Source organism: Cyprinodon variegatus, unplaced genomic scaffold (genome assembly GCF_000732505.1).
Source record: "Cyprinodon variegatus isolate N-32 unplaced genomic scaffold, C_variegatus-1.0 Scaffold519, whole genome shotgun sequence".
Classification (NCBI taxonomy): Eukaryota; Metazoa; Chordata; class Actinopteri; order Cyprinodontiformes; family Cyprinodontidae; genus Cyprinodon; species Cyprinodon variegatus.
Window position 1 is genome coordinate 338337 of NW_015150972.1, and position 26171 is coordinate 364507.

The following is a 26171-nucleotide window of genomic DNA, read 5'->3' on the forward strand; positions in this document are numbered from 1 at the left end:
ATGGATGAAAAGTGCATTAAAAAGAAACGTTTATAGGGTGAGCTTAAAGAAGTCAGAGGTATGCTTGAAAATAGCAGCGATAAGAACGTAAAAATAAAACAATGCAACAGTAAAATGTAAAATAAATCATCTTAATGTAACACATCCTTGGCTTAATCCAAGTAATTAAAAGAAACAATTTGGTTTATTTATGGGAATTCTTTGAATAACTGTACTTCCGATCGGTTGTGAATGTTGCAGGAAAGTCCATGAATTGCAGCCCTGGAGTCAAAATGTCAGTATGTGAACAGCGGTATGGCAGTATTTACATGTATGTATTTTTCCCAAAAGAACCCTTCAAGCAACAACGTTGCAGATGCACAGACTGTCTTTAGATGCTTTACCTGACATAACAATACTCCTTTAAAGGACAAACTGTTATTTGATTTGACTGTTTTGCTTTTTGAGCCTCGTAGGTGAAGGTTGGTATTAGAGTCTCAGAGTTTCATAAGTTTCAGTAAAAATAATAGTTTACAAATCAAATAATATTAATATTACAAGGAAAATAAGAAATTCTGATAAAATATTGTACCTCACTGATCATCAAAGTTTTGCTTTTATAACTGATAACCTTTATTCAGTGTAGACTTAAACCTCTACTTGGCCACTGTTACCATAACTGACCCTGCTGTCAGGAATCCAGTTTGTGTGGTCTGGTTTTGTGTTTCCTTTTCTCCTCCACCAGGTGGTGCCCCGTCCTCATTGGGTCTCCCTGCACACCTGCAGCTCATTGCCTCATTACCTGTGGCATGTTCTTAAAAGAGAAGTTCACTTTTTAACACTTTAAGCCCATTTTCTGTAGTGTCCAGGATGAAATGACTGCTGACTGCCACTACCTCGACGCCAGAGTGTTTGCCAATACAGGGTACTCTAGCCATGCTTAGTTTAGCAGAGTCTAACCTGAGTTTTTGTTTGCCAGTTTTGGATTATCTAGCCAAGCTGAGTTTTTCTGAGTCAAACTGAGTTTTTGTTAGTGATGGTGAGATGAAGCCTCATGAGGCATTGAACTGTTTGGTTAAATTGCTTCAACGATCCCCACAGTTCATGAGGCTTCATGTAAACATGTCACCACCTACTGGTGGAGGGCAGAACCACAGTTTGTAATAAAATCTGTGATTTTTTTTGCAATTGTTTTTCTTTTTTCCCCCTTTTAAGTTCCCTTGCAATTGTTAATGGTTGGTGTGTATGATAAAATCTTTTGTAAGTTTTTTTTTAAGTGTAAGATTTCTTAGAACAGTCATTTAAGGTGCACCGTTTTTCTGCCATTTTAGTGAAATAAACTCAAGCAGACAGTGAAAGTGTTGAAATTGGGCAATGATGAACAAAATGAAAGGTGTTAGTCATTTTTATTCAAACATAATAGTTTCTCCATGTTTTTTGGTTTTAATCAGGTTGGAAGTTGTGTTCAACCAATCTTTTGACTAAACCAACCTAATTTTCCCATTCTATATTTTTACTCGGGCAAAACAATACAAATTAGTCTCATCAGCCAAAATAATTAAGTTTAATCGCAACTTTCAAAAGACAGAGACAGGTCTTGAACCATCAACCTCTAGAGTGAGACCCTGTCCCTTACAGATGACGCCACTCATGTAGACAGTTTGAACTGTTAGAAAATACTTCTTAAGACTGACGTGTTAACACTGGCTTTGTCTGGTGGTTTGTTCAAATTTTGATCATTACATTGTTTATTCAATCCAAATTAGCTTTAAGCAACTAGATTGGTTGGAAAGACAACCAATTTATTCTTAGAATCTATCCAAACTTTATCCTGCTGACAGCAGCTCTCCTCCAAACTCCCACATCTTGACTGAACACTGAGGCTGTTTAGATGCCTGTCAAAATTCTTGCGCTTCCCGAACCACTTAGCGAAGCGGTCACGTGGTATCACGGTAGCGAGGCCACGGACGTCATCAATTTTGGCCCCTCCTCTAAATGAATCACGCCTCGACACGCGCTTCGGGGAAACGCCCCCTCCATTACTCGACACGCGCCTCGAAGCCTCGGCTCATCTCCTAACATCACTAGTTTTTGTCAACCTGAGTCTTAACTTTGTTTTTGTCTTTGCCTCTCGGCAGGAAGTCATTCTGCAAACCTTCTCTCTCTGGAACGTTCAACTGAGCTTCTAACTGAGCTGGGGTTCCAAACAGGAAGTTTGGATCCACTTTCCCCAAGAGGTCGTTTGAGCTTCACTCCAAGCAAAGGTTTCTTCTGCACTACAGCCCGTTCAAGTACTACAGGAAATCTGAGTTGCAGTAAGCTTCTCCATTCACCAAGGAAGAACTGCAGTCTGAGTAACCCAGTCCACCCATCAACAGGCAAGACAATCTCTGGTACAATCCTCTCAGTCTGGACTCCATAAAGGACATCTTTCCCTGGAGAGGGGAGTCTGCAACCTTTTCCTTCAATTCTAAACCTAAGATTCAAATTTCCCACTGAGCCTGAACTAACCGCAGTGTCTTCCCCTCACCTTTCAGTCCCTGTTGAGCAGTGCTCAGAGCAGCACTGGATTCTTCACATTATTCCTAAAATAAACCTGTTTAAACTTTTCCCTGCTCTCTCTGTTTGGTCTTCTGCATCTTGGGGTCAGACTTTAATATAATCATGACACCTGCTAATAACCTGTTATAGGGCACTAAGTGAAATACTGTAGAAATCAAAATTGCAAGCAAAGAGTGATAATAAACATTGGAGTCTAGGAAAAGTAAAATTAATAAAATGCTACATTTGTGAGGGGCATAGACGTGATCAAAATGGTAACTAGACCTATAAATGGTTTAATCTGTTTATGCTGGTGAAGATTCTTAGTCATTCGGGTCATAGCCATTCCAAAAAAGTTAAAAAAAACAATCCACTGGACTTTGTTTCCAATTTTGAATATGTTTTGCTTCCCATCCAGGAAGCTTTTTCAATTTTTTTTTTACTTTAATGGACAAAAAAAGAGATCCTGACAAATTTTATCTGCATTGCTTTAGTGTTGGCATTGAAAGGGTTAGCAGCACTGACCTAAGTCACAAGTGTAGTTAGATTGTTTATGGTCAAAATTTGGTTGGTTGAATAATTAAGCTACATGAAAAACAGGAGCAGTTTATGACAGGCAGCCTTTATAAAATACTTCCTAAGAGGAAAGAAAATCTAACTTCAAACAAAATATGATAGACAAGCATGAATTAGTTCCAGTTGGAGCTGTTTTTAAAATTTTTAGGCTGTGATCTATGGATCTAAATCATTTCATTTTAACCTGGATGAACTTGACGATTAGTTTTTTTTTAAGGATAAACTGGCCCATCATGGCATATTTTACACAAAGCAGGAACCAAACAGGAAACCCTTAGATGCCATCTAGTGGTCAGAGCCAGAATGTCACCCAGATATTTTTAATAAACTAAAATTAAAATATTGTGATGGACAATAGTGTTTAATAAAACCATATTAGCAACCCTACAATTCAAATTTTATAAATGGCTTTGAAAAAACAAAACAAAAAAACAACTACAACAAAACATAACGACGACTAGCCGTGCGTGATGCCGCTAATTTCCATTCTAACTAAAATTTTATTTAATTATGTGAATTACTAGAATTACAAATTAACTAATTTAGCATCTGTTAGCCAGGAAAATGTATTAATTTGAGCTGAAAATTTGAAAAACTTAAGATGATATTATTAAGTACATCCAAACCATAATTGTGTAGACCTTTAGTTTTACCAATAACTTGTTTTTAGATTTCTATAGGTTTCTTTTTCGTATGCTGCCTGTTTTGTCATCCAAAACAGGCAGCATATGAAAAAAAGTGATATTGAAAAACTTTGCTATAGAGGTTTTGTGAATTTTCCTATGTTTGCATAGAGGGAGTGTCGGTGTTTACCCATGTTTTAGTCTTTGACCAGTTATGCTAAACATCTGCTGGCTGCAGCCTTGTTTCTTAAAATAAACCTACACCTCCGTCAGTTCATTTACCCTCTTAAAAAGAAAGGAATTAGAAGAGTAAGAAATACTCAAGCAGTCCAAACAAAGCCCTTACCCTGGTCCTTTTTAAGCTTGATCTTCATTGCCACCCCCATTACTAAGACAAGGACCAAAGCTGAAACACCACAGATCACCAAGATCAAAACTGCGTTGTCTGAGTGATGTCACATGGAGGGACAGAGTGAGAAAAAAGTAGAACAAAGAAAATATGAGGTGTTAAAATCTTTTACATTTTTCATGCATTCAGTAAAAGTAATAAAACAATTTAATAGTGAAAGCAGAAACAGAATGACTACTTACTCTCGATCTTGATATCGAATGTCTCTGATTCACAGCTGCCACATGAGGTCTTCACGCAGCATTTGTATTTACCGTTTTTTTCTGAGAGGACTTTTTCCATTAAGACTGTGTTGTTGTTATAGTCTTTCCTTTCTACACCATTCAGAAACCAGGCATAGCTCAGGTTCAGATTAGGGATGTTGTGAGAGCATGTTAGTGTTATGTCATCACCCTCCTCTATGGGGTCCTTAGAGCTTTTGATCTCAGCTTTAAACCCTGTTGGAAATAAAAAGATCATTTAGGTTTCAGAAAATAAGATTGTTGTTAGGCTTACTTCTTAGTTTATAAAGTAAACATCTTGGAGAACAATATCTACGATGTTCCCAATATGATCTATTTGGCACATTCCTTGTCTATGCAGGCAATAGTTCCAATGAATAACATGTATGCATGTTCAGTTGTTTTCTTTTTAAGTCTACAGACCTTCTTTTACCACACATCTGACTTAAAAATCATATGTAAAACTTCTAGCTCTTATCTTAAAGTAAACATGTTAAAAACAAAGAATCAACATACCTTTTTCGCACTCAGTGCTATTATAATCCCGCTCACAACATTCTACAAAATAAAAAAGAACAAAATACATAAATATATATATTTTGGAGAAGTCTTTAAGATCACTTTTATCATCAATGTTGACATTTCTGACCATAGTTCCTTGGTTTTTACCTTTGTCAATATTGCATCCCTTACATTCCTCAGAGACAGAGGAAGAGCAGACACAGGCTATAGAAAATAGAATATAGAAATGAATTAGATTTAAAAACAATCAACACCCAAGCAGAAATATTGGAGTATAACCAGATATTTGATGAGTTTTCACCAATAAGAAGTCCGACCAAAAGATCTCTCACTGTTCTGGTCATTCTCTGTAAGCTAAGAGTGATGCATGTAAGACAAATATAAAGAACATCTAGTAATGCCAAAAAAAAAAAAGTAAGTACTTAATACGTGCTTCAGATGTCTTGATTTTACCTGGATTGTAGCTCCGGGCGCGGAGTGGCGCAATGACCTGTTCTGCTTTGCTTAGTCTAAATGCCTCTGCTACAGCAAAAGCTAGGAAGAGCTGATTATAAACATAGATAAGGATGCAAATTCATTCATTCCTGGAGCCTCACAAACACTGCTACTGTTTTTTCCTGTTCCGAAGGCAGAAATGACAGCTGGTGATCACAGTGTGGGTGCAGCTTTAACGCAAATTTGTTCAAATATTTTAGGTCTCTATAAATACGAAAAGCTTGCTTCCAGGTTATCCACACAGAGAAAAGTTCACAGCCACACAAAATCAACAGGCATTAGTAAGCAAACTTTTACTATTGTTGAGGTTCCGTTTATTGATATTTTTAAAGACTAAAATAGACAGATGTAAGATGAAGTGAAGTATAAACTCAGAGAGTACTGAAGTACTGAAGTCTAGTCTGTTATCAGAAAAAAGCTGTTTTCCTATGCAAAGTAGCTGTTCTCTTGGCATATTACATATAATGAGACCCATATATAAGATACTCTAGCTAAGAAATATGTGGGTTGCAAAAAAAGAAGAATTTTGAGCATGCAGATATATTTAATAATAAATTGTTTTATAGTAATAGTTTTATTTATTCTCACAGTGGCCACTAGAGAGTGTTGCAGATCAACTTTTCTTCCCTTTTCCTCTGAGGAAAAAGGATTCTGGAGCACTTAAAAAAAAACAAAAAACAGAGAGATTTTGCAGAAGCCATGAAAGTGCCATTTAAGCACCAGCTTGTTTGAAAATACAAACAGAGAAAAGATGATCACTCAGAAACTGACAGATATTTTTAGGGGTGTATCTATTTGCATGTCAGCCACATCCAATGAAAATCATGCTGAATACGTGATCCACTTTTCTCCTGTTTCCTCTCTAGTTTATGTCCCCTAACATTTTAAAATGAAAGCAAAAGTCTGCTTTACTGACTACTCATGTCAGACACTCGAATTAGCTCAACCCAGTTCCTTAAACTGATAGAAAAACACCCTACATTTTAAGGAAGAACAGAAAAGAGGGAACATACCTTTACTCAAGTTTGATGTTATATTTCTTTCTACAGCTAAACTCTATAATAACACCCCTTGATATGTCAGATTACCTGTTCTGCTTCTATGCTGCAAGAAGGAACGCAAGGCTGTTGCTATAGGTGGTAGATAATGATGGACCTGATCTATATTACACACAACTGTCAGTTTAAAGAGAAAGAACAGGCCTCAACAAGTTTGAATCAGCTTAACGTTCATTACATTCATAATAGCTGCTTAGGAGGGAAGTTTCATCCTGGGTGTTTGAGTCATTACAGAAAATGAACAGCTCAATTTGTCTGGGAGGTAATTCTGATGCACTTTGTAGGGAAAACGTTAGTTAAGACATTTCCTGCCATTCAAGTTCTCCTCTAGGTTTATTTTGTAGAAATTTCATTTCCCCTCACCTCTAGATCTCTGTTGTTTCCAGTTATGTTTGTTAGTTTATTTCTCGTCCTTTTCATTGCTCTTATTTGATTCCATGACTTTTAGTATTTACTAGTCCTGCAGTCCGGGTTAAATCCATTCATTGATAATTAAACAATCTCTTAGTTTAAAAGGTAATGTTAAAATTATTTCCAACATCCTTACAGTCTTGCATTCTTTTTTTTTTTACGATCCTCATTCAGATGAGATGGGCAGATCTTTTTTTTTTTATACTGATCTTAATTTTGCTGGAGGTTTCTTCCTACTTCCTGTTTGCTGTTACGATATGCCTGCTAGGCTTCCCTCAATGAGACATTACTGCAAAATCAAAGACTTTATACCATTATCTGGATTTTCTTACACAGAATTTCCTCTTATCAATCAGCATTTGATAATCATCTATATCTAATCATGTTGAATTTAAATCAAAGCAGGATTTAACTGGACTGTCTCTGAATATTAATATATCAGTGAACTGGGGATAATAAAACTGGATTCAAAAAGGAGGCAGTAGAATTAACTCCTGCTTTCAGGACATTTTTTCCATACCTTGACTTGCAGATACTCTGTATTTTCACTTTCATAAAAGAAATACTAAGTAAGGGGGACTTTAAGATAAAAATGTAACTGTTACTTTGGGTTTCTTCCAGGTTCATATTTGGGTCCATTCAGAGAATTCAAATTGTAGCCTATAGCTCCTCTTCCTTAAGCTTTGGTGAGGTCGACAGTAAGAAAACCATTGTGGGTAAGAAAGCAACTCCTGACTGCTGACGCCAGACAGCCTTTATCTTTGGGGACGTCATTACAGGAAAGACATGCAAATTTGGAAAAAGAACAACAAGAGAAATAGTTACACTAACTGAACCAATGGATGACGCCAAGATATATGACGTAGAGGACATTTTAATGTGTCTAACAGAGCATGGTGAAGATATAAGCTATGTCCAAATATCCACCCTGACCACTTTATAGGGCACTGTCTAGGGGTTAGTTCATTTTAGATAAGTCTCTGAACGTCTAGTGGATGAAAAAGTAGAGAACTCGAAATTTCCTTCAATGCACCTTAAAGAGTTGTGATCATCTATGGTCACTGGAGCAGATAAATCCCATAATGCTTTGCGAGGAGAGCTCTCCTCGCAAAGCATTATGGGATTTGTTGTCACAATGGCCCACTGTTGCCATAGGCTGTTGCTACCAGAAAGTGGAGACAAATACAGTAAAGATGGGGCAGGCAACGTGTTGGGGAGGGGAGGTCACATGACTAACAGGGAGCGAAAAGTTGTATCTGTCCGAACAGGCAGTTAACTTAGTTCACTTTAAAGTCCACTCTATAGGCCCCACTCTATATAGTGATTGAGAGATTTAGGGGTTAGGGCGGATGTTAGAGCACAGCATGTGCTTGTTAAACTCTATAAGGTGGGCTGTGCCTGTATGTCCTGTCCTGTCATGCAAAGGATTGTGGGATTCCTTATAGGTCCTAGGCTCTAAATAGGAACACTGCGAGATCTATGCTACATGAACTATGATAGGAAGCATCCAGCTTATTTTCCTTCCTCCTTCCTTACTGCAAGCGCTTTTGAAGCAGCATCATGGTGACCGCTGACACTCTCCTGTTTTGGCTTTAGAGTCTTTACTAATCTAAAAAAACTCAGATGAATCTTTGCTGTCTTTAACAGTGGAAAGTGAACTAACACCAGTAAATGTGCCCTACTTTCTAAATACTTCCCTACTCAAATATGTTACATTTAATTTTCTTATTTTGCTAATTTGCACATTTCTGTTACTTCACCCAGCCTGAATATAGTGGATGCAAACTGTTAAGATAAGAGTCCTATTATGAGTGCAAAGGTTGACTCTCAGTTTTTTTCTTATTTACATACTTTATAATTTTTAGAGAGAAAATAAAAGAGCAAAATAAACAAAAGCCACAGCAATGTATGGAGATTACAAACAGCTATATTTGACGCAGTTTTAGCCTCACATGCAAAAGTAAAATTTGCTTTTTGATATAATTATTTCAAGGCACCTGAAATCTAAAACACACTCAGGGTATAGGTAACCATACTGAAATATGTAAAGTAGGTAAACTGTTGTAGCCAGACACTCTTTTAAACTTGAGATAAAATGAGTTATAGGTGTCAAAGCTTTCTTCAAAGAACAATTGCTTTATTATGAGCTTTCTTGCAGTTTTTTTCAGCCCATAAGTTTTCTGTTAATCAAATTAGGATGTTAAATGAAAGACTTCTTTCACTTAACATATTGAAGGATAAATAAAGTGCTCGATTTAAGTTCTTTTGTCAATGTTTTATTTACATTTGGGAACACACAGTTATCTCTAGCCCTCAGTAGTCCAATTTATAATCCACTGAGCCTTAAAAACTGCCATGCTGGGCATTAATGTAAGTATATTTTAAAACAAGAAGTTCAAACTTCAGATGGCAAATATTCACAGTTCACTGTTGGTTATTAAACAAACCATGACAGAAATGTTAAGAAATAAAAGATGAAATCTGCTCTGCTGGTCTAAATTAGCAGCCATTAATTAAGGCTGGACAGTGCCAGCTGTGCAGTTTTGTAGCACTCTTACAATGTAGACATGACCCACGGAGGAGGTGGATGTTGTCATTTATATGGTCTCACTTACAATGGTGGCTATCAATGGACTTTTAAACAGGTTTCCTGGCCTGAGAAACAGCTTCTCCCTTAAGCAACAGGGGAAATACCAGAAATGGCAAATCTGGGGCAAAAGAAAGGACACAAAGGTGAGTAATTGACTTCTCTATAAATTTAGCTTAAACATGCATATATGTTAAATAATTGCCTTAGCATTTTTTACAGGCCTACCCATTATGAGTTTTATGTAAAGGTTTATTATATTTTTATCTTTAGTCTAATTAGAAGCTAGACAGAAAGTGGCATCTGATTGCTTATTTGAAAAGCTTACAATTTCCCAGCTTGGAAGTGTCAAACTAAACTCCTCAGGACCTCTTAATCCTGCTAAGAACCTAATTAGTTGCTTCAGGTGTGTTACTTATAACAGACGCATTGAAAAAGGTGCAGGACACCAGACCTCAGGTCAGGAGTCTTGTCTGCATCTCTAATAATGAGAAACTAAACTATTTAGTAACGGTTTGTAAATAAAAGTAGAATTTTTCTGTAAAACAAGACGGTCTGATAAATGGCTTAAGGTGACCTGTTTTCTTAACTTGTTTTTTATACTTATCTTAAATGGGTGCTTTTAATTGTGGGTGTATATAACTCTAACTCTGTATTTAGATTAAATGCGTGGTTAAGTACGGTATTTAAAGATGATGGGAGTTGTCAATCAATGGTTGAGATTTTTGGCAATATGTGGTCAGATAACACAGTGAGGTTGCTGTTCTGGTTTATGGCATTTATTCAATGTTGCACAAAGAAGGTGCTGTTTCGGAAGTTACATATTGTGAATTGCTGGTTTATTTAGTCTCTTTAGCTTTACTGCTTTATGAAGAGGCTCCCGAGTTCTTTGATCAAAATGCTAATAGTCTAATTTGGAGGACTTCAACAGGAGGTCCGCGACCTCTAGGGGGTCCAAGGAGGTACTGCTTGGGGGTCGCAAAGGTTTTGTTGCTTAGACTTTTTTTGTTTTGTTTGTTTTTTTATATTCCCCGCTGTAATTTTTCTCACTAATTGAAATATCTTTAAATAAACATTAACACGAATTCAACACACTATAGTAAACAGATAAATGGAGGCAGATGTTGTCTTTCAGTCATCAGTGCACACATTCAGCGACACACAGGAGCTCTTTCAAACTGGGCACCATTTCATTCTCAACACCTGTCCCATAAACCAGGAATAAGAATGAGTAATACTTTAATAATCTCAGAGCAAAATTACTTTGGTTACAAAATCCCATCTGTAATAGAGTGACTATAGGACCAGTTTGATATAACACAATTTCATAAAATATATATAATCAGGGGCTCCCCATTCCATCTCGCCATCAGTTTGGGGGTCCTTAGCCTGGAAAACGTTGAAGACCCCTGTTTAATTCAAATGTATCTGTTTAAAACGATAAATGATAAATTTAGCATTTCCAAATGGAAATTTCACCAAAGTTAAATTATTTTCACAAACAGAAGTTCAAACAACTATGCCTTCAACAAGCCTATACTAAAAAAAAGTATGTTGAGTTAAAAAACATATAAGACTCAAGTTCCTTAAATTTGTCTGAGCATTTTTTTTTTTTTCAATATTTTTTTTAATAGGGTAAACTTGAGAGATATTCAAGTGTACCAACATTGTTCATTTTAACTGGATACATTTGTGTTTATATGAATTTTTTTGTCAAGTTAAAAACTTTCAGACAATGCACAACAGTTTTGTGGAGAAATAAAATTTTGACACATCAAACTAAAACTCAGCTGCATGGTTCTGAAAGTCTGTACAGCAGCTGAACTGCACAAAAAACGTTGTCAATCTGCCTGCGTGCCCACATCATAGTTACTCAAGATGTAGGTTGAGAACAGTTTGATCATAGTAACCATACTTCCTCTTCTGTGGCTTGTTGCTATGGCGAGACTTCCCTTCCAGGCAGGAAGTAACAGGAGGACCCAAGTGATGTCTGCGTGTTTATGAGGACGGTGCACCAAGTTTGGGTGGAGCACTTTGCTGTGTCCCTCTGAGAGAGCATAGAGGTTCTTAGCATTTTTATCTAGTGTCGGGGGCCACCATGGCGAAGAACAGCAATTCATTAGGGATTCCTGTTGGCAGCATGGTAAGAATGTACCACTTTATTTAGGTTTTACAATGGTTTCTCTAACTTCAGATGTTTCAAGTTATTTATTTTTTTTGTGAGATTTTTTGTCTGTCAATCTCCAGTTTTAAAATATCAAAATAGCCTCCTTTTGCATAAATTTTCTTCTCATGTTAGTCGACATTTGGTGTGGAGCATCAATACTGTAGGGTCGATGAGCAGTTGTATCATGTTGGCTTGCGATGCCTGACTTCACTGCTCTGCAGGACCCGAACCAATCAGGCTGTGTGGTTACAGTTGGTCACCACTGAAGACAGGCTGGTCTTTAAGAGACAGAAGCAGGAACCAAGTCATGCATGTGGTCCAATCTGTCCTGTGTAGTCTGCATTGGCTTTAATTCACTTGCCATTTCCTAAAATGGCTCAGCTGTTAAGTAAACATCTTTTCATAGATGTCTCTAATGAAGCATGGAAGTCTTGGTTGTTCAGTAAACTGCTTGACTACTGCTTTGCATTAAACTTAAGATAAAATTCTCTTCATTTGTCAAGTTCCTTCTGTTTTCATGTCGGTTTCTGCCTCAAGTACATAAAGTAAAATGTGTGCATGCCAGATAATGCCACCTCATTAATTTAATGAAGTATATCTAACTTCTCTTGTTAACTTCCTGTAGACACACTATCGATGTTTTCTTTTTTTTTTTTTAGTTCAAAATATAAAAAGAAAGCAAAAAAAAAAAAACATTAAATGCGGAAGTCAAAGAGTTCAGTTGCAGCAAAAAGTCAATACCTTGCTATTTAGGATTCTGTTAAAAATAATGGCTGAGACACATTGTGATTATCATCAATGACAATTAAAGCTCTAAAACAGAAAAGTACTTTAGATCATATCTTGCATGCATTTTGCATCCATAAATTCACTTTTCTTTACTTTAACTTTAAACCCTTCGTCGACCCCCCCCCCCCCCCTTTTTTTTCTTTCTCTTTAACTGATACCTTTTTTCAGGGGTTAGAAAAAGATTGTACAACTTTAAAACTGTGAATTTGACCTAAGAGACTTGATGTTAGAATATGCAGAACTTTTTTTTGTAATGAAACTTAAACTGAGGATGCAAAAAAAATAACAGAAGCAGGAGTTTGTATACATGTCTAGTTCAACAATTTAAATCCAAGAACAACCACATTGTAACCAGCTTAATTCCTCAGAAACTAATTTTCAGTCAAACTAATTGAAATAAATTTGAATGTAAACCCTGACGATTAACTGTTCACTAACTCAACTTAATGAAGTTCCAAGCAGGGGATTTGGGGATGTCAACTTTTTAAACTGCTGCTTTACAGGAATTCCTCGTGGACAAATATGTCTGATTCTGCAGAGAATGTTTATTAAGAAAGGAAAACAGGTAGTTTTTGTTTTTTGGATGACAAACACCTTGTGACACAAGTGGAATTTTGGCAGCTGTTACTCAAACAGCCATTTATTAAAAACAGAGTATGTTGAATAACAGCTCTAAAAGTACAACTGGTCAAATCTTGAAGTAGGAACTACAATTTACACAGATTAATCAAATGGTAATATTAGACTGAAAAACATGACCCGGTCCTTCAATTTTTTTTCAGCTGCAACATCCCGATGGAGGAGTTTAAGGTTTTAGGTAAACATCATAGAAGCATGGATCCATCTTGACTTTTATGCTCTAGGCTGGAGGCCCACATTGGACTCTCTTTAGTAGGACCATGTACATCTACTTGTAATGTGTACCTGTAGATGATGCACAAAGCTCTAATGAACTCCAATTGTTCTTGTTTCTGCAGCCTTTATGCTATCATTTCAGTATAGACTAAAATCTCTGAATATATCTGAGTGGAATCCATTCCATGGAGCAGGGGTCACCAACGTGGGCCCTCAAGAACCACATGGAGTGCTCTCAGTCTTCTGAAAATAGAACAACTCATCAGTTTGCTTCTTGTTTAATCGCTTTAGAGCATTTCAAAATGACATTGTCTAAAATAAAAGAATGTTTATGATGTACGAAGTTTAGCTGAAAGCTGACCCTTTCAGTTCATTGGTCAGTATTTGTCACCCTTCCTATGACTCTTGAAGTGGCCCTCTCCCTAAAAAGGTTGGTGACTCCTTCCATGGAAAACTGAGGCAATGCAAAAGAGGGGCCTGTTTGGGTTAGGGGGAATCCAGTAGTTGTTTCATTTTTAGAAATAAAAAAAATAGATTAAAACTAGAAATGGAGCAAAAGTTGATGTGTTCATCAATAAACAGTTGAAACAGAAGCATGTTCTTAAAATGGTGCAAAAGAAGCTTTTGTAGATAATAAGCAAAGATGGTGGGGAATTGAGGGTAAGAGATCCTCCACTGTAATTAGATCTTTATATTTGGAAGTTAGCACTTTTTTTTTTTTTTTAGCCAATATCCTCCACAGATGAACAGACATGGCAACAGTCACACCTCTGAGTAATCTTAACTTACCAGCCCACATGTGTGTAGCTTGTGGGAGGAAACAGACCCCCCCCTCGCACATTGGGAAACCCAGACAAAAGAACACGCACTCCTCACAGATCCCATTCATCTCTACTTGAATGATATCACCTTTTTAAAAATTTTGAAAATATTTTCTACGCTTTTGTTATTCTTCCTCTGTTCCAAGGTTGTTTAAAACTGTCACCCGTCTGCTGCTGTGAAAGAACTTTTGCAAGATGTGAATTTTTTTTGTGTGTGTGTGTGTGCTCTGAAAGCTGAATGAGAGCTGTTGTCATCATGTTGAAACCACTTCCTGTTAAAACTGTCCTGCCTCATTGCGCTACATTTGAACAAGGAGTAAAAAAACATGCAGCTGTTCACTTTCATTCCTAAATGTGTCTATTGTAGGTGGTTGAATGCCGTTTATAGCTGCTGCTGAGATGTTTTTCTAAACATTGTCAGACTTTATCCTGTCCTTATATTTATACAACTGGACAATAAGTGTGATAATGATTAGTCATTTTATTTTAGGTTTATTTTTTACACATAAGGCTGGTCTATGACAGGAACAGCATAGCTGGTTTACAATTTTGTGTTTTATAAAGTGCTGTGACTTCTTTCTGTTTCAGGTTCAAGCGGTGTCAGATGGAGGTAAACGTTCATACAGCTACCTTTTTTACATATCCAAACATGTTTGAGCATGAAAAGATCTGATTAAGCCTCAAAGTCAGGCTTTCATTTAGGTCGTTGTTAAAGGGTGTGTGTGTGTTTGTGTTTTAGAGCTGAACATGTCTGCACGAGGCAGCGGAGGCAGCAGTTCCAGCCTTCCTGGGACCCCGGGAGGCGATGTCAACCCTGCCAACAGCGTCCTGAGCTGGGCTGTGTCCTTTGAGAAGCTGTTGGAAGACCCCTGTGGAGTTGGTTACTTTACGGTGAGAGCAACTCGGGACTCTTTTGGAGTTCTAGCTGTTGAAATCATTTATGTACAAATGTTTTTTTTTGAATATATTTTCATGCAACCAGGCGTGTTTGCTCATGCTTTGTACATATTTCTCTACAGGCCTTTTTAACGTCAGAAGTCAGTGCAGAAAACATCTTATTCTGGAAAGAATGTGAAAAGTTCAGGAAAATACCAGCCACCTCTCTGGATCAGGTATGATCAAACTCTTTAGCTGATGCCTTAGTTATATTCAACTCATTATCCTTTGATTTATAAGCCTCTGCCTCCTGCCTGAATTGTAATTTGTAGATATACTCTAAAGTAAATTTCAGTGGTGTTTGGGCAAGGCCTTCAGAGTAATTCACAAGATTCAGTATACAATAAAGAATATAGTATTTAAATGTTGGAGGTGATTACTCAGGTTTAAAGGGGATTGGTCAATTTAAACCAGCTTACGACACTCTATTTACTAAATATAAGCAACAAAAAAATTAAATAGATAAATAATAATCCCAAAATGTTTCTGTTTTGCTTAAAGCTTACATCTCTGAGTCACACATGTAGTTTACAGAGGTGTCTGACTTTCATTGGTAAATGCAGTTTGGGGGCTGATTTTTAGATGAACTACAGGAAGAGACTTCAGACTTTGTAGGTCTTTGCAGAAGTATTTATAGTCCTTAAACTCTTCTAATGAATTCTTAACTGCAGTAAAAAAATAATTCATGGCTACAAAATTATACAGAAAACTGACCGTTTTAACATACTGAGTCAGTATTTACTATATTTACAGCAACAGGTTCTTTATAAAATGATCTCTTTACTAGCTTTAAATATTCCTCAAAGAATGAGGGTCATGTTTGGTAAGGTTGGAAGATGGGACTTTAAACCTTTTTTTACTTTTCCAACTTGCCAGATATTTAAGGCCTGCATTTAACTAGACTAGTTGACCACATCTGCATCCTTTGATCTAAAACAGAGGTGTTCAATCTTGGTCCCAAGGACCAACTTTCTGCATGTTTAAAGTATTTCCCTGCCTCCAAACAATGACTTACCCAGGTGATTGCCAGGCATTGGAAGGTCACACTATTGTTTAAATCAGGTTTGGAACAGAGATGNCATGTTTAAAGTGTTTCCCTGCCTCCAAACAATGACTTACCCAGGTGATTGCCAGGCATTGGAAGGTCACACTATTGTTTAAATCAGGTTTGGAAAAAACATGCAAAATGGCAGTAATTCTTACAGATGAGGGTCACAGACATCTAATTTGTTTTTTTGTTGTTGTGCTGGCTGAATGTAAAGGGTTTAAGTCCTGCTGGAAGGTCAACCTCAACCAGTCCTTCTAGGATCGCTCTTGCGTTTAGCTCAACCCCTCTCCTTAACAGCTTTAGGTTTTATGTCCCTACTTAAAGAAAAGTATTACCACGGTGATTGCCACACTTGTACCACAGCCGGTGACCAAAAGCTCATCCGATCGTAAAATGTCTGCTCTGCATGGCTGATGGTCTGTTTATGAATAATTTTTCCAATGACTTGTACTGTTGCTGCAGATTTCACCTCATCTGATTTAAAGAGGGGGAAAAAAAAAACAAAATAAAACACTAAACATTATTCTGGAATTCCAATAATAAACAGTTATAACTTAGCTGTACCTTTATACTTAACAGTTTGAACTTGTTTTTATAGTGCTGCCTTTCCATTAATGTTCTGTTTCACACAAAAAAAAATTTTCAAGCTGACAAATGAAAGCTGGGTTTACCCTGATTATGCCCAGCTACAATATATAGTACTTAGCCTTGTTTTTTCAGGCAACTGTTTAGACTTTTATTTTTTCTTGCATCACACTTATTTGTAAAAACCTTGAATAAGTGTTTATTTTCCTTCTGCGTCACAGCTATACTCTGCTGTTGCTCTATCAGCTAAAATCCTTGTGAATATTTTTGTTGTAACGTGACAAAGTTGAAAGTTTAATATCTTTCATATTAAATGACTTAAGGACATTATTTGACCTGTTTTTTTATTTGTTTGTGGTCTCTACTGATTTATTTTAACGCAAATTCTGTTTTCTGCAGTTAAAAGCAGCAGCTCGCTTTATCTATGACACCTATGTGTCTGACACCGCTCCCTACTGTGTGAACATCGATGACACTGCCAAGACGGAGGAGAAGGACCTGGAGAATCCCACTCCTGAGATGTTTAACAAAGCTCAGGCCCAGGTTTGCAGAAAGATATAATTTAATGCATCAGTAGTACAGGTATTTATTGCTTCATCTGGGGCTCAAGTCTCCTGTTTTTGTTTTTTTGTTTTTTTTTATTGCATTAGATCTTCAAATTGATGAAGATGGACAGCTACCGGCGCTTTGTACGCTCTCCTCTCTACCAGCGCTGCACTTTGGCCAGTGTAGAAGGGAAACATTTACCTCAGATCTCGAAGGAGCCGGTCCGCATAGGTTCCTGGGAGGACATGTTCAACAGGAGTTCCCCGAGAGACAATAAGGTCATTAGATTAAAGGACGGCACTTTCAGGGTTCATTATTGTTGTTCAACCTTGGTTTCTGTGTAATCTGTCAAACAGGACAAGTCCGACTCGAATAGCCTGCCAGGTGCTAAAAGTGAGAAACAACGACATAAAAGAGGATCCTGGGGAGGTATTGGCTCTAATGTCATAAACAGACCTTTAAATGATAACAAGAAAAAAAACAATTAAATGCGTGTCTTTTTGTCTGCAATCAAAGATGCATCAAATGGCCAAGGCTCAGTTTTCGTGAAGGGCTCAAACATGTCTACCAAATCAACCAGCAGTGTGGAGCTTGGCTCCCTCTGCAGACAGATGGAGGTCAGTACAACTATTGCAAATATTAGGGGCTGCTTTAACTCATATGCATAATGTGACACTACTGTTAATAGGAAATAACTAGCATGTAATCCTGAAGTTGGCAAGCAGAGCTTGAAGTTAATCAGTCTTTTGCTGTGCAGAACGGTCGGCCCAGTTCCAGCAACCGTGATCAAGGAGCTGCCATTGGGAGTCGTCTGGGGATGGAGGGAGGATACTGCTGTGTCTACCTGCCTGATGGCAGTGCCTCTCTGGCCCCTACCCCTAATGGCCAGCCAATCAAGGACATGCTGGCTAGCCTGTGCGAGAAACGGGGCTTTCCATTAAAAGATGTCATCATTTACCTTCATGGCAAGGACAAGGTCAGAGCTTCTTCTGTGCCTAATCATGCTGCATCACTTGGTTTAGATAAAAGCAGCAGTGTTGCTCTAGGCATGTTGGTTAACCATATGTGAGATGGTTACCGCTTCCTCATCCGACTTAGTTTTGTCTTTGCATTTTAATTTCTGAACATTTTGATCTATACCATTAATTGTCTTTACAATTTTATCCTGGTTTCATCCGTCTGATGCACTGTTGTCTTTCTGCAGCCCTTATCGTTGGAGCAGGACTGCTCTGTGCTGAGGGATCAGCAGGTCTCTCTCGAGCTCAGGGTGATGTTTACGTGAGTCATCTTAGTCACTTCCTTTTTCTTTTTTTTTCTTTTGTATTAGTCACCATAAGCAGACTTTCTCGCCCACACCTAACCATATTTGGGGGAAATCCTTATCTTCGTCTGAGACACATTAGCTTCCTCTAAATACATGACCAAATTAGGTTTGTTTCCGATATATGTTAATAGGACATTAGGTGTTTACTTATTTTGGTGTCTGTCTATGGGATTGTTTTTAATATGATGTCTGAGGGGATTTTGTTGAAAATGCTGTCATGTCACAGGCTGGAGAATGCCTTCACTGGTAAGACAGTGGCAATCATGGTGAAGTCCAGTAAGACGCTGCAGGACGCCCTTTCTGCAGTGCTGCAGAAACACCACCTAAAGCCCCAAGAAGCTGTGGTCACCATGGTAAGTGGGTGTTATCTCCAAGTGTTGCAACTTATGTCTGAAAATGTCTTTTAACATCATAAAGTCAGTAATTTACATTTGCTAATATTTGCAATACACCAAGTTTATTGTACAGTTATTAGAGAACTGCTTCATAGAAATACTTCTATCAAATAAAGTAGATCAACATAAATTGCTCCCTTTAGAGCTGCGTGGTATATTAACAATAGCAGCTTAAATGTCACCATCTGCAATATCTCAAATTACTGCTTGAATGAAATGTTTACAAGGAAAAAAGCATCATATTTAAAATGCTGTACATTCGCGAAGCATGAATACATGATTAAATGCTTTTAATACCCACACCGGGCAAATATTTGTTGGGGTTTAAATGCTGATACTTGTAGAGAGTTAGAGGCATTGGGTATTTGTAAAAGAGAAATAAACAATGTATTGCTGCACAACAAATTTGATGCTATTATGGAAGAACTTATTGCTGAATGGTTTTACTCCATATCCTTTGTAACATCAGAGTCTCTTTGAATTTATAACACGTTTTAAGAACCATTAAAGCTTTAAGCATGTTGGTCAGAATATTAAAAAGCTGTATTATTACTGGTCTTTGTATATCATATCTAAATCAATATTATCTTAAGCTTACATGTTTTTTTTGCATTTTTTATTGTTTGTATTTCAAATGGGACTCAGGGATACGTTATCATACAAAATTATCTTTTTTTCATCCACTCTTATTCAATGAAAAGAGGGAGAAAGGTCAACATTTTCCTGAAGATTGAGTTATGTTATTCATTTAGCTATCGGTGGTATTGCAAAGTGCACACCTGAGATGGGAAGTAGTAACCCCAGAGCCTTCATTTCTTATTTGAAGTCATAAGATGATTCATATCTGTCCAAAGGCCAGTTTCTCTTGATAATCATCTCTTAAAAATAGCCCACTTATCAGTTAATGGTGCATTTGTGGAAGAAGATGTAATCCTAACTTTTTTTAGATTAAAAATACCATTTTACAAAGGTTTTAAACATACTTTTGTTTAAGACCACTTTTTTGTTTTTTATCATTATTATTATTCTGCAATTGTAAACTTAAATGTTATCTTTCAATTTGGTTTGAGCAGGAAATCATAACCAAAATAATAAGGCTAAAAACATCTTTGCAGTGTGATTGATCTAATGTATTTTACTTGGGGGAATTAAACTGAACTGAGCAAGATGTTTAACAATTTAATTCAATTTAACTGTATACGTTACTTCATAGTTCAGGTCGTTCTGTATTCTTTCTATTACAAAGATCTGCCTAAACGTGCTTAGATAATTCTGACAGGATTTCCTTTTCTGTTTCTGTGGGTTTCAGGTTGGAAGTGACGAGCCTGTGAACCTGAGCTGCTCCGTCTACAGGCTGGCCAATAAGATGCTACGGTTGGACAAAGCCAAAGGTTAACATGCCTAATTTTTGCTTTTACAACTGTTTAATTAGTGAACTAAACTGAACAAGTCTGCATAAGTAACCTTTAAAACTAAACGGGAAATGCATCAGAAGAAATGCGTTCTGATCTGCATCACCTGTTAGTTGATTGTGCAGACGTCATTAAAACTGCTCTCCTCTTGCATGTGACTCTTATGCTTTATTGTTCTCCAATGACATGTTGTGCATTTTATGACTGTTGTACCTTGAATCTGGAGGGGATGAGATTTTTACTTTCCTTCTAACTGTCCTGGTTTCTCTACATCCCATCTTTCTCAATCCTTACATTGACTAATCTGATTTTTTTTTTTCCTGTTACTTCGCTTGGTTTGAAGTGTCGCAATGCATTTGATTTGTTTAACCTTGTCATTTTCTGGCTTGCTCATCTCTCGGCTTTACTTCATAGCTATAGCTTTGGCTTTGTTTCGTTTCACTGAGTCCAGGAAGAAAAAAATTGACGTATTAAGTTTTTTATTTTTTATTTTTTATCTTGGTGAAAACAGGTAAAGATCAGAGCATCATTCCAAGAGGGGGTGGTTCTTCTCCCCATACACAGGTGAGATGACATTTGTTAATACATTAACATTTTTTATTTTCTCTTAAGTGTTTGTTGATAATGCTCATTCCACAGTTTAGAAAACCTAGATAACTCACTAACTGTATCTTATCAGGGTGCTACGATGTTTGCAAGGCATTGTTTTTTTGTTTTTTTTTTTGTTTTTTTCTTTCGAAAGATTAGGCTTAATCTAGAGTTGGTGTGGAGTTAAACCATACAGCAACACTGTCTCCTTGCTAAATTATTCAGAAGGGATTTTGCATGGTTTCTTTATTTTATTTTTTCAAAGGAAGCCATTCTACAAGAGACTCAGCTTTTCTTGGTGCTTTATTATAGATATTTTCAGGTGGGGAACAATTTTTGTTAATAAAACTAATCTTTATGACAGTTTAGAGTACTTGTTTCATTCACAGTACTGGCCCGCTTGTAAAATTTATTAAGGAAAAAAAAAATCCTTTTCAGAAGTCCTCCTACAGTAAGCCTTGAAAATGTAACAAACTCCTTCTCTGAAAGAAACTTGAAAAGAACCAAGGTCTATCTTTGTGTTATATAAAAAAAAAAAGGTTAAGTTTTTAATATCTTTAGTAGTAATGCAGATATTGCTATATTGATCTAAAAGTGTTTTTTTGTATTAGGCATGTCTTTTTCTACAAAGCTAGCAGTAAATTCCAGTGTTAAATAAGAAGTGTCGTAAAAATTACGTAGAATTCTGATTTAACACTAATTCCAAATGCACTATTGAAGTGTTACTTTAACACTGCAAAAGTTACTGCGTTGAGCACATCTGCAAAATTTTCCTGCCTTTTGGGTAAAAATGGAAATGTGACACTTGTGTGTTAAATCACATTTACAAAAACAGGCCAGAGGGATGTTTTAAAGAATTTCTGATCCTTTTTAATTTTTTTAAGATTAATATTTTTTTTATACAGTATATCTTGCCCCTGCGACAGTCTAAGATAAATCAGCTTTTTTGTTAACTGCATAAAATTCCTTAATTCACAGCTTTTTATAAAGCAAGTCAGTGTGGCTCTTTTTCATGCCTTATGTCAAATTAAACATCCAATTACTGTTGAAACTGGCTGCCATTCAAAGCTATCCACTGATTAAAAAAAAAATAAATTGCAAAAACTGTTTTTCACGATGGCAGATTTAAAATCTACCATCAATGACATTAGTTAAGGGTTTTTTTTTTGTTTTTTTTTGTTTTTTTTAAATGTACAATTGGAATCTTGTTATAACGATGCTTATGTAATTACAAGGTATAATATCAATAATGTATAAATCATCTTTCTTGCATCTATTTTTGCACCCAGGCAGGAGCAGTAAGTGCATCTCTGGAGCCTCGATCATCAGCACAACCTGAGAGAGTCAGGACACCACACAGACCCAGTAAGAACCGCGACATGGACGGTAGGACCCCAATGCAATAGCTTGGCACGTTTGCACATATTGTTTATTTGTTCTCTGGATCCCAAGATCACTGTGGGTCATTGAGGGGTTAAAGAAAATCAAATTAATATTTCTAAGAAGTATATTAAATAAAGTCAACTTGAGTCAGGATGAGGTCCAATAAAAAGCAACTATGGATTTTTTGCTTAAGAATTCAGGATCACATTCAAAAAACTTCAAGGTGGAATTTATGTAATGGACTAACAAAGAGTGGTAGAAAAAAATGTATTTGTGAAAGAATTGGTCACTTAAAAGCTTTTGAATTCCAGTGATGTACTAGTAGGCGATCTGTGCATAAAGTACATTAAAAAAAATGCCTCTCTCCTAAAACTTCCAAAGTTCACTGTCATTAGCTAAGTTTACATGCACAAAATTTCAGGATTGGATTGTAATGCATTTTGACTCAAGACAACATATACCATATTTTCTTGACTATAGCACACTCCTTAGTAAAAGCTACACCACCTAAGATTTTTATTTGGTAATGTACATGTATATAGAAAAGGGGTGGACCCGTTCTTCTGGTTCAATTTGCAAGTCTTTGGGCTACCATATAAAGCTTCAAACTCGATGCTAATTCTGACATTTTACATTGAAAAAGTTTCCTGGATGGGAAGCAAAATGTCTTCAAGCTTGGAAACCTAGTTCAGTGGTTTCCAAGCTTTTTTTGGTATGATGTGGGGTTCACATACTCGGGTCTTATTACCTTATTCAGAATAACTTGATCCTGAAAAGCGTCTACATGCATCTCGATCGGTTTGACAATCTGCATAAATCTATCCTCCTCTGTTGGATTACAATTTCTTCCTCCCAATGCCAAATTGGATCAGATGCTTCTGACTGACAAGTTTAGGTGACATATTTTTAGTCCAATCGGCCATGTATTCAGATTACGTATGTTCATGCAAACAGCAAGTGGTGCTATACCAATGTAGAAACGGTTGGAGCAACAGCAGCTCAGCTTTGAAATTGGTAGGCCACTTAAACCGATGGAAAGAAGGCAATGGATGCTGAGGTGCACAGTTTTTAGTGGTCAGTTACTTTCTACATTAGTAAAGGATTAGTAAAGGTCCAAACTCGATAGGTTAAGAAATGTGAGGAGAGGGCTTTATTGAATGGGTTTTCATGAAAGAAATCCAAGCCATATATCAACCCAGTGAAGCACCATTTGCAGTGGTGAAAAGCATGTCGCTTTCTTTAAATTGACAAATTGAGCTTTTCAATCCGGCAACCTAATGGATGAATCTGTGTTTTGCAGTTGCCAGGAAATTGGTACTTGTTCCCATGAAAGGGAACAAGTAAATGATCTGAGATTTTTTGCATTTTCCTGTTTCCAACTTTGAGGGAAAGGTTTGGAAATTATGCCTTCCTCTTCCAACATTACTATGATCATATGCTACTTGCTTTGAGCACAGATTTGTGTCTGTTGTGGATGAGTTGAACTTGATTGAGCACCTTTTGGGATGGGTAGAATCAAGACTTGGGCTCAATCTGAATACCTCAAATTGTAGTTCCCAGCTCCTATCCCTTAACCTATCGGGGAGCCAAAATTAAGAACACTATCCAGGGTAAGGAAAGGACTTTCAGACTGATGTGCTGAATCCAGACGGCCTCCAGCCTTATTGACATTATTAGGTGAAAATAGGTAAAACTAATCTACGTACGTTTATACGCTGCTCGATAAATAAAGGGAATATGTAAACAACACAATCTAACTTCAATGAAATCAAACTGTCTACTTACGAAGCAAAACTATCAATTTCACATGCTGTTGTGCAAATGTAATAGACAACAGTTGGAAGTTATTGGCAAGAGTGGTGGACCACAGACCACTTCTGAGTACCTATTGCTTTCTGGCCAATGTTTTGACTCACTTTTAAATGTTGGTGGTGCTTTCACACTCATGTGGGACATAGAGACAGCCTCATACTACCACAAGTGGCTCAGGTGGTGCAGCTCATTCAGGATAGTGCGTCAATACAAGTTGTGGCAAGATGGTCTGTGTCTGTCAGCGTAGTGTCCAGAGGCTTGAGGTACAACCAGAAGACAAGTGTATGTGACGTGTATGTATTGGCACTGGGAGGCTTCATACTTCCTTGTCCTAGCTCCTTCCTAAATGCTACCACTATTCAGATAGCACAATGGCTTTAAATAGTAGAAGCCTATGTCTGGACTTTGAGAGGGCCAGTATGAGCTATGAGTATGCTTTGCTGCTAGCTATCCTGTTCGAAGGTGAACTACAGTATGACCAACCTCACAGCCTCTATTAAAATAACACCAAAATAAATAAAATAAAATCCACACAGCATCCCGTCATTAACAATGAATAGTGTAGTGAATAGAAATCTTACTAGTAATGCAAGCTGCTGGGTGATTCCAAAGCTCTTGCATGTGTGATTTAAGGGTAAGGTCATTCTAGAAAAGGAATAAAAAAAGCACTTTTTTTTTTCTATGTTAATATTTTTTTCAATGAAAGTGTTCCCCAAATTGGATTTGCATTGTGTTGTTCTATAGCATAAACTTTACCACACTTATCACTTGCATCTTACCAATAAATGGTTCTGTTGCATATTGCTCAACATTGTTGCATCTTAACAGTAACCTGCAGGATTAACATGATTGTCTTAAATTGCTTTAGGGTTTCTGGATATGCTGACAAAAGCTCAGTGCTGCAGAGTAGATGACCAGAGAGGCCTTCTGACCAAAGACCAGCTAGAGATCCCCTTATTTCTGCAGCGTCCTTCAGACCAGAGACAGAATGCAGACAATCCCTCTACAACCAGCTCTTTCAGTGCTGACTCAAAAACTGAATCGGAGGACAAAGAAATCTCTTCTGCTGTAGCCAAGAAACCTGAGGAAAGTTCTGTGGCTCCTAAATCTGGATCTAAAGACTTAAGGGAAACAAACGTTTGATGGAAAGCTGTGTTGAAATACAATAATAAGCCTTAAAACCCAATGAACAGAACAAAAATGTGACATTATTTACATAAAAAGATATTCTTGGTGTAAATGCACTTTTTTTAGTAAATAAGCTTGGTCAGCAGTATATATATATTTTAATTTTTTGGGACCTCAGTATTTGATCAAATGGCCTGTTAAAGAAAAGTTTGGTTAGGAATAAAATATATGGAAAACATTTATTGTGTAATTTATGAAACACTACAGATCCCGATTTGAGAATGTGTATAAATTTGTACTGTACCCTGTATAAAACATTCTATCTTAATATTGAAGTCTGGAACATGTTATTGATGTAGCAAGTCAGTCAAACCTGCAGTCATTGTTGTATGTTAAAGCTAAAGCATAACAGTGTCTTCAAAGTAAACATTTGTTCTGTACAGCCCTCAAAAACAAATTTGCATGACTTTGCTTTATGGTTAAATGTTATATGAAGAGTAGCTTAAATTACTTGAAAATTTTGTTTTAATTGTTGTGTGCACTTTTTTTTAATTTTTATTTTTTCCATGCATGTTTTGCATGCTATGCTGTGATAGCACTTTGAAGCTCTGATCATGTCCTGTTTCCAGAAATCCTTGACTGCATTTCAGGGTCCAAGTGATTAACCATTTGCTCGTTATGAGGGTATCTGATCCAGTGTTATTGTAATATTCAATGAAGTGTATCTGACAGTTTCCATACTTAGACCTGATTGTTAATTTCTTGCATGGAATGAGTGTAAACTGAGCTTTTAAGCCTCAGTGATTGTTTTTTTTTTTTTTTTTTTTTTAAATCAGATCAATTTCTACCTGAAGTAATGATCTGGATTAAATTATACAATCAGTGCCCTGTAAGATCTGTGAGGCTCAGTGGAGTGATTGTGAGTCATGCACAACAACAGAATTAGGAAGAGTTTGATTA

At 36.9% G+C, this 26171-nt stretch overlaps 1 protein-coding gene and 1 long non-coding RNA gene across 4 annotated transcripts; one reads left to right on the top strand and one right to left on the bottom strand.

Moving 5' to 3' along the window:
* Positions 1-4864: 4864 nt before the first annotated feature.
* LOC107094994 lies at positions 4865-5446 on the bottom strand. Its single transcript, XR_001481713.1, has 4 exons — positions 5325-5446; positions 5173-5225; positions 5019-5075; positions 4865-4907 (listed from the first exon to the last, which is right to left on the bottom strand). It is a non-coding gene; the product is annotated as an uncharacterized LOC107094994 (long non-coding RNA).
* Positions 5447-9405: 3959 nt separating this feature from the next.
* On the top strand, positions 9406-26040 carry rgs14 (regulator of G-protein signaling 14). 3 transcript variants are annotated; one of them, XM_015390931.1, is made up of 15 exons: positions 9406-9568; positions 14643-14664; positions 14794-14945; positions 15074-15166; positions 17023-17166; positions 17274-17447; positions 17526-17598; positions 17686-17786; positions 17927-18145; positions 18374-18447; positions 18720-18846; positions 20198-20279; positions 20812-20864; positions 22178-22253; positions 24952-26040. In XM_015390931.1, the coding sequence occupies exons 1-15, from the start codon at positions 9437-9439 to the stop codon at positions 25224-25226; spliced, it is 1797 nt and encodes a 598-aa protein (XP_015246417.1). In that variant the 5' UTR covers positions 9406-9436; the 3' UTR covers positions 25227-26040. The 3 variants fall into 3 exon arrangements, with proteins under 3 accessions (XP_015246417.1, XP_015246416.1, XP_015246418.1); XM_015390930.1 differs by having other exon boundaries at positions 9409-9568; positions 22178-22274; positions 24952-26037; XM_015390932.1 differs by lacking the exon at positions 9406-9568 and adding an exon at positions 11450-11565 and having other exon boundaries at positions 22178-22274; positions 24952-26037.
* The last annotated feature ends 131 nt before the right edge of the window (positions 26041-26171 follow it).

Excerpts from the sequence above, each read along its gene's own strand:
- rgs14 (XM_015390930.1), top strand. The coding sequence starts at position 9,437 with ATGGTCTCACTTACAATGGTGGCTATCAATGGACTTTTAAACAGGTTT. Across the intron at positions 20,280-20,811 it reads ACGGTTGGACAAAGCCAAAG|GTAAAGATCAGAGCATCATT; the intron begins GTTAACATGCCT and ends TGGTGAAAACAG. Across the intron at positions 20,865-22,177 it reads GTTCTTCTCCCCATACACAG|GCAGGAGCAGTAAGTGCATC; the intron begins GTGAGATGACAT and ends TTTTGCACCCAG.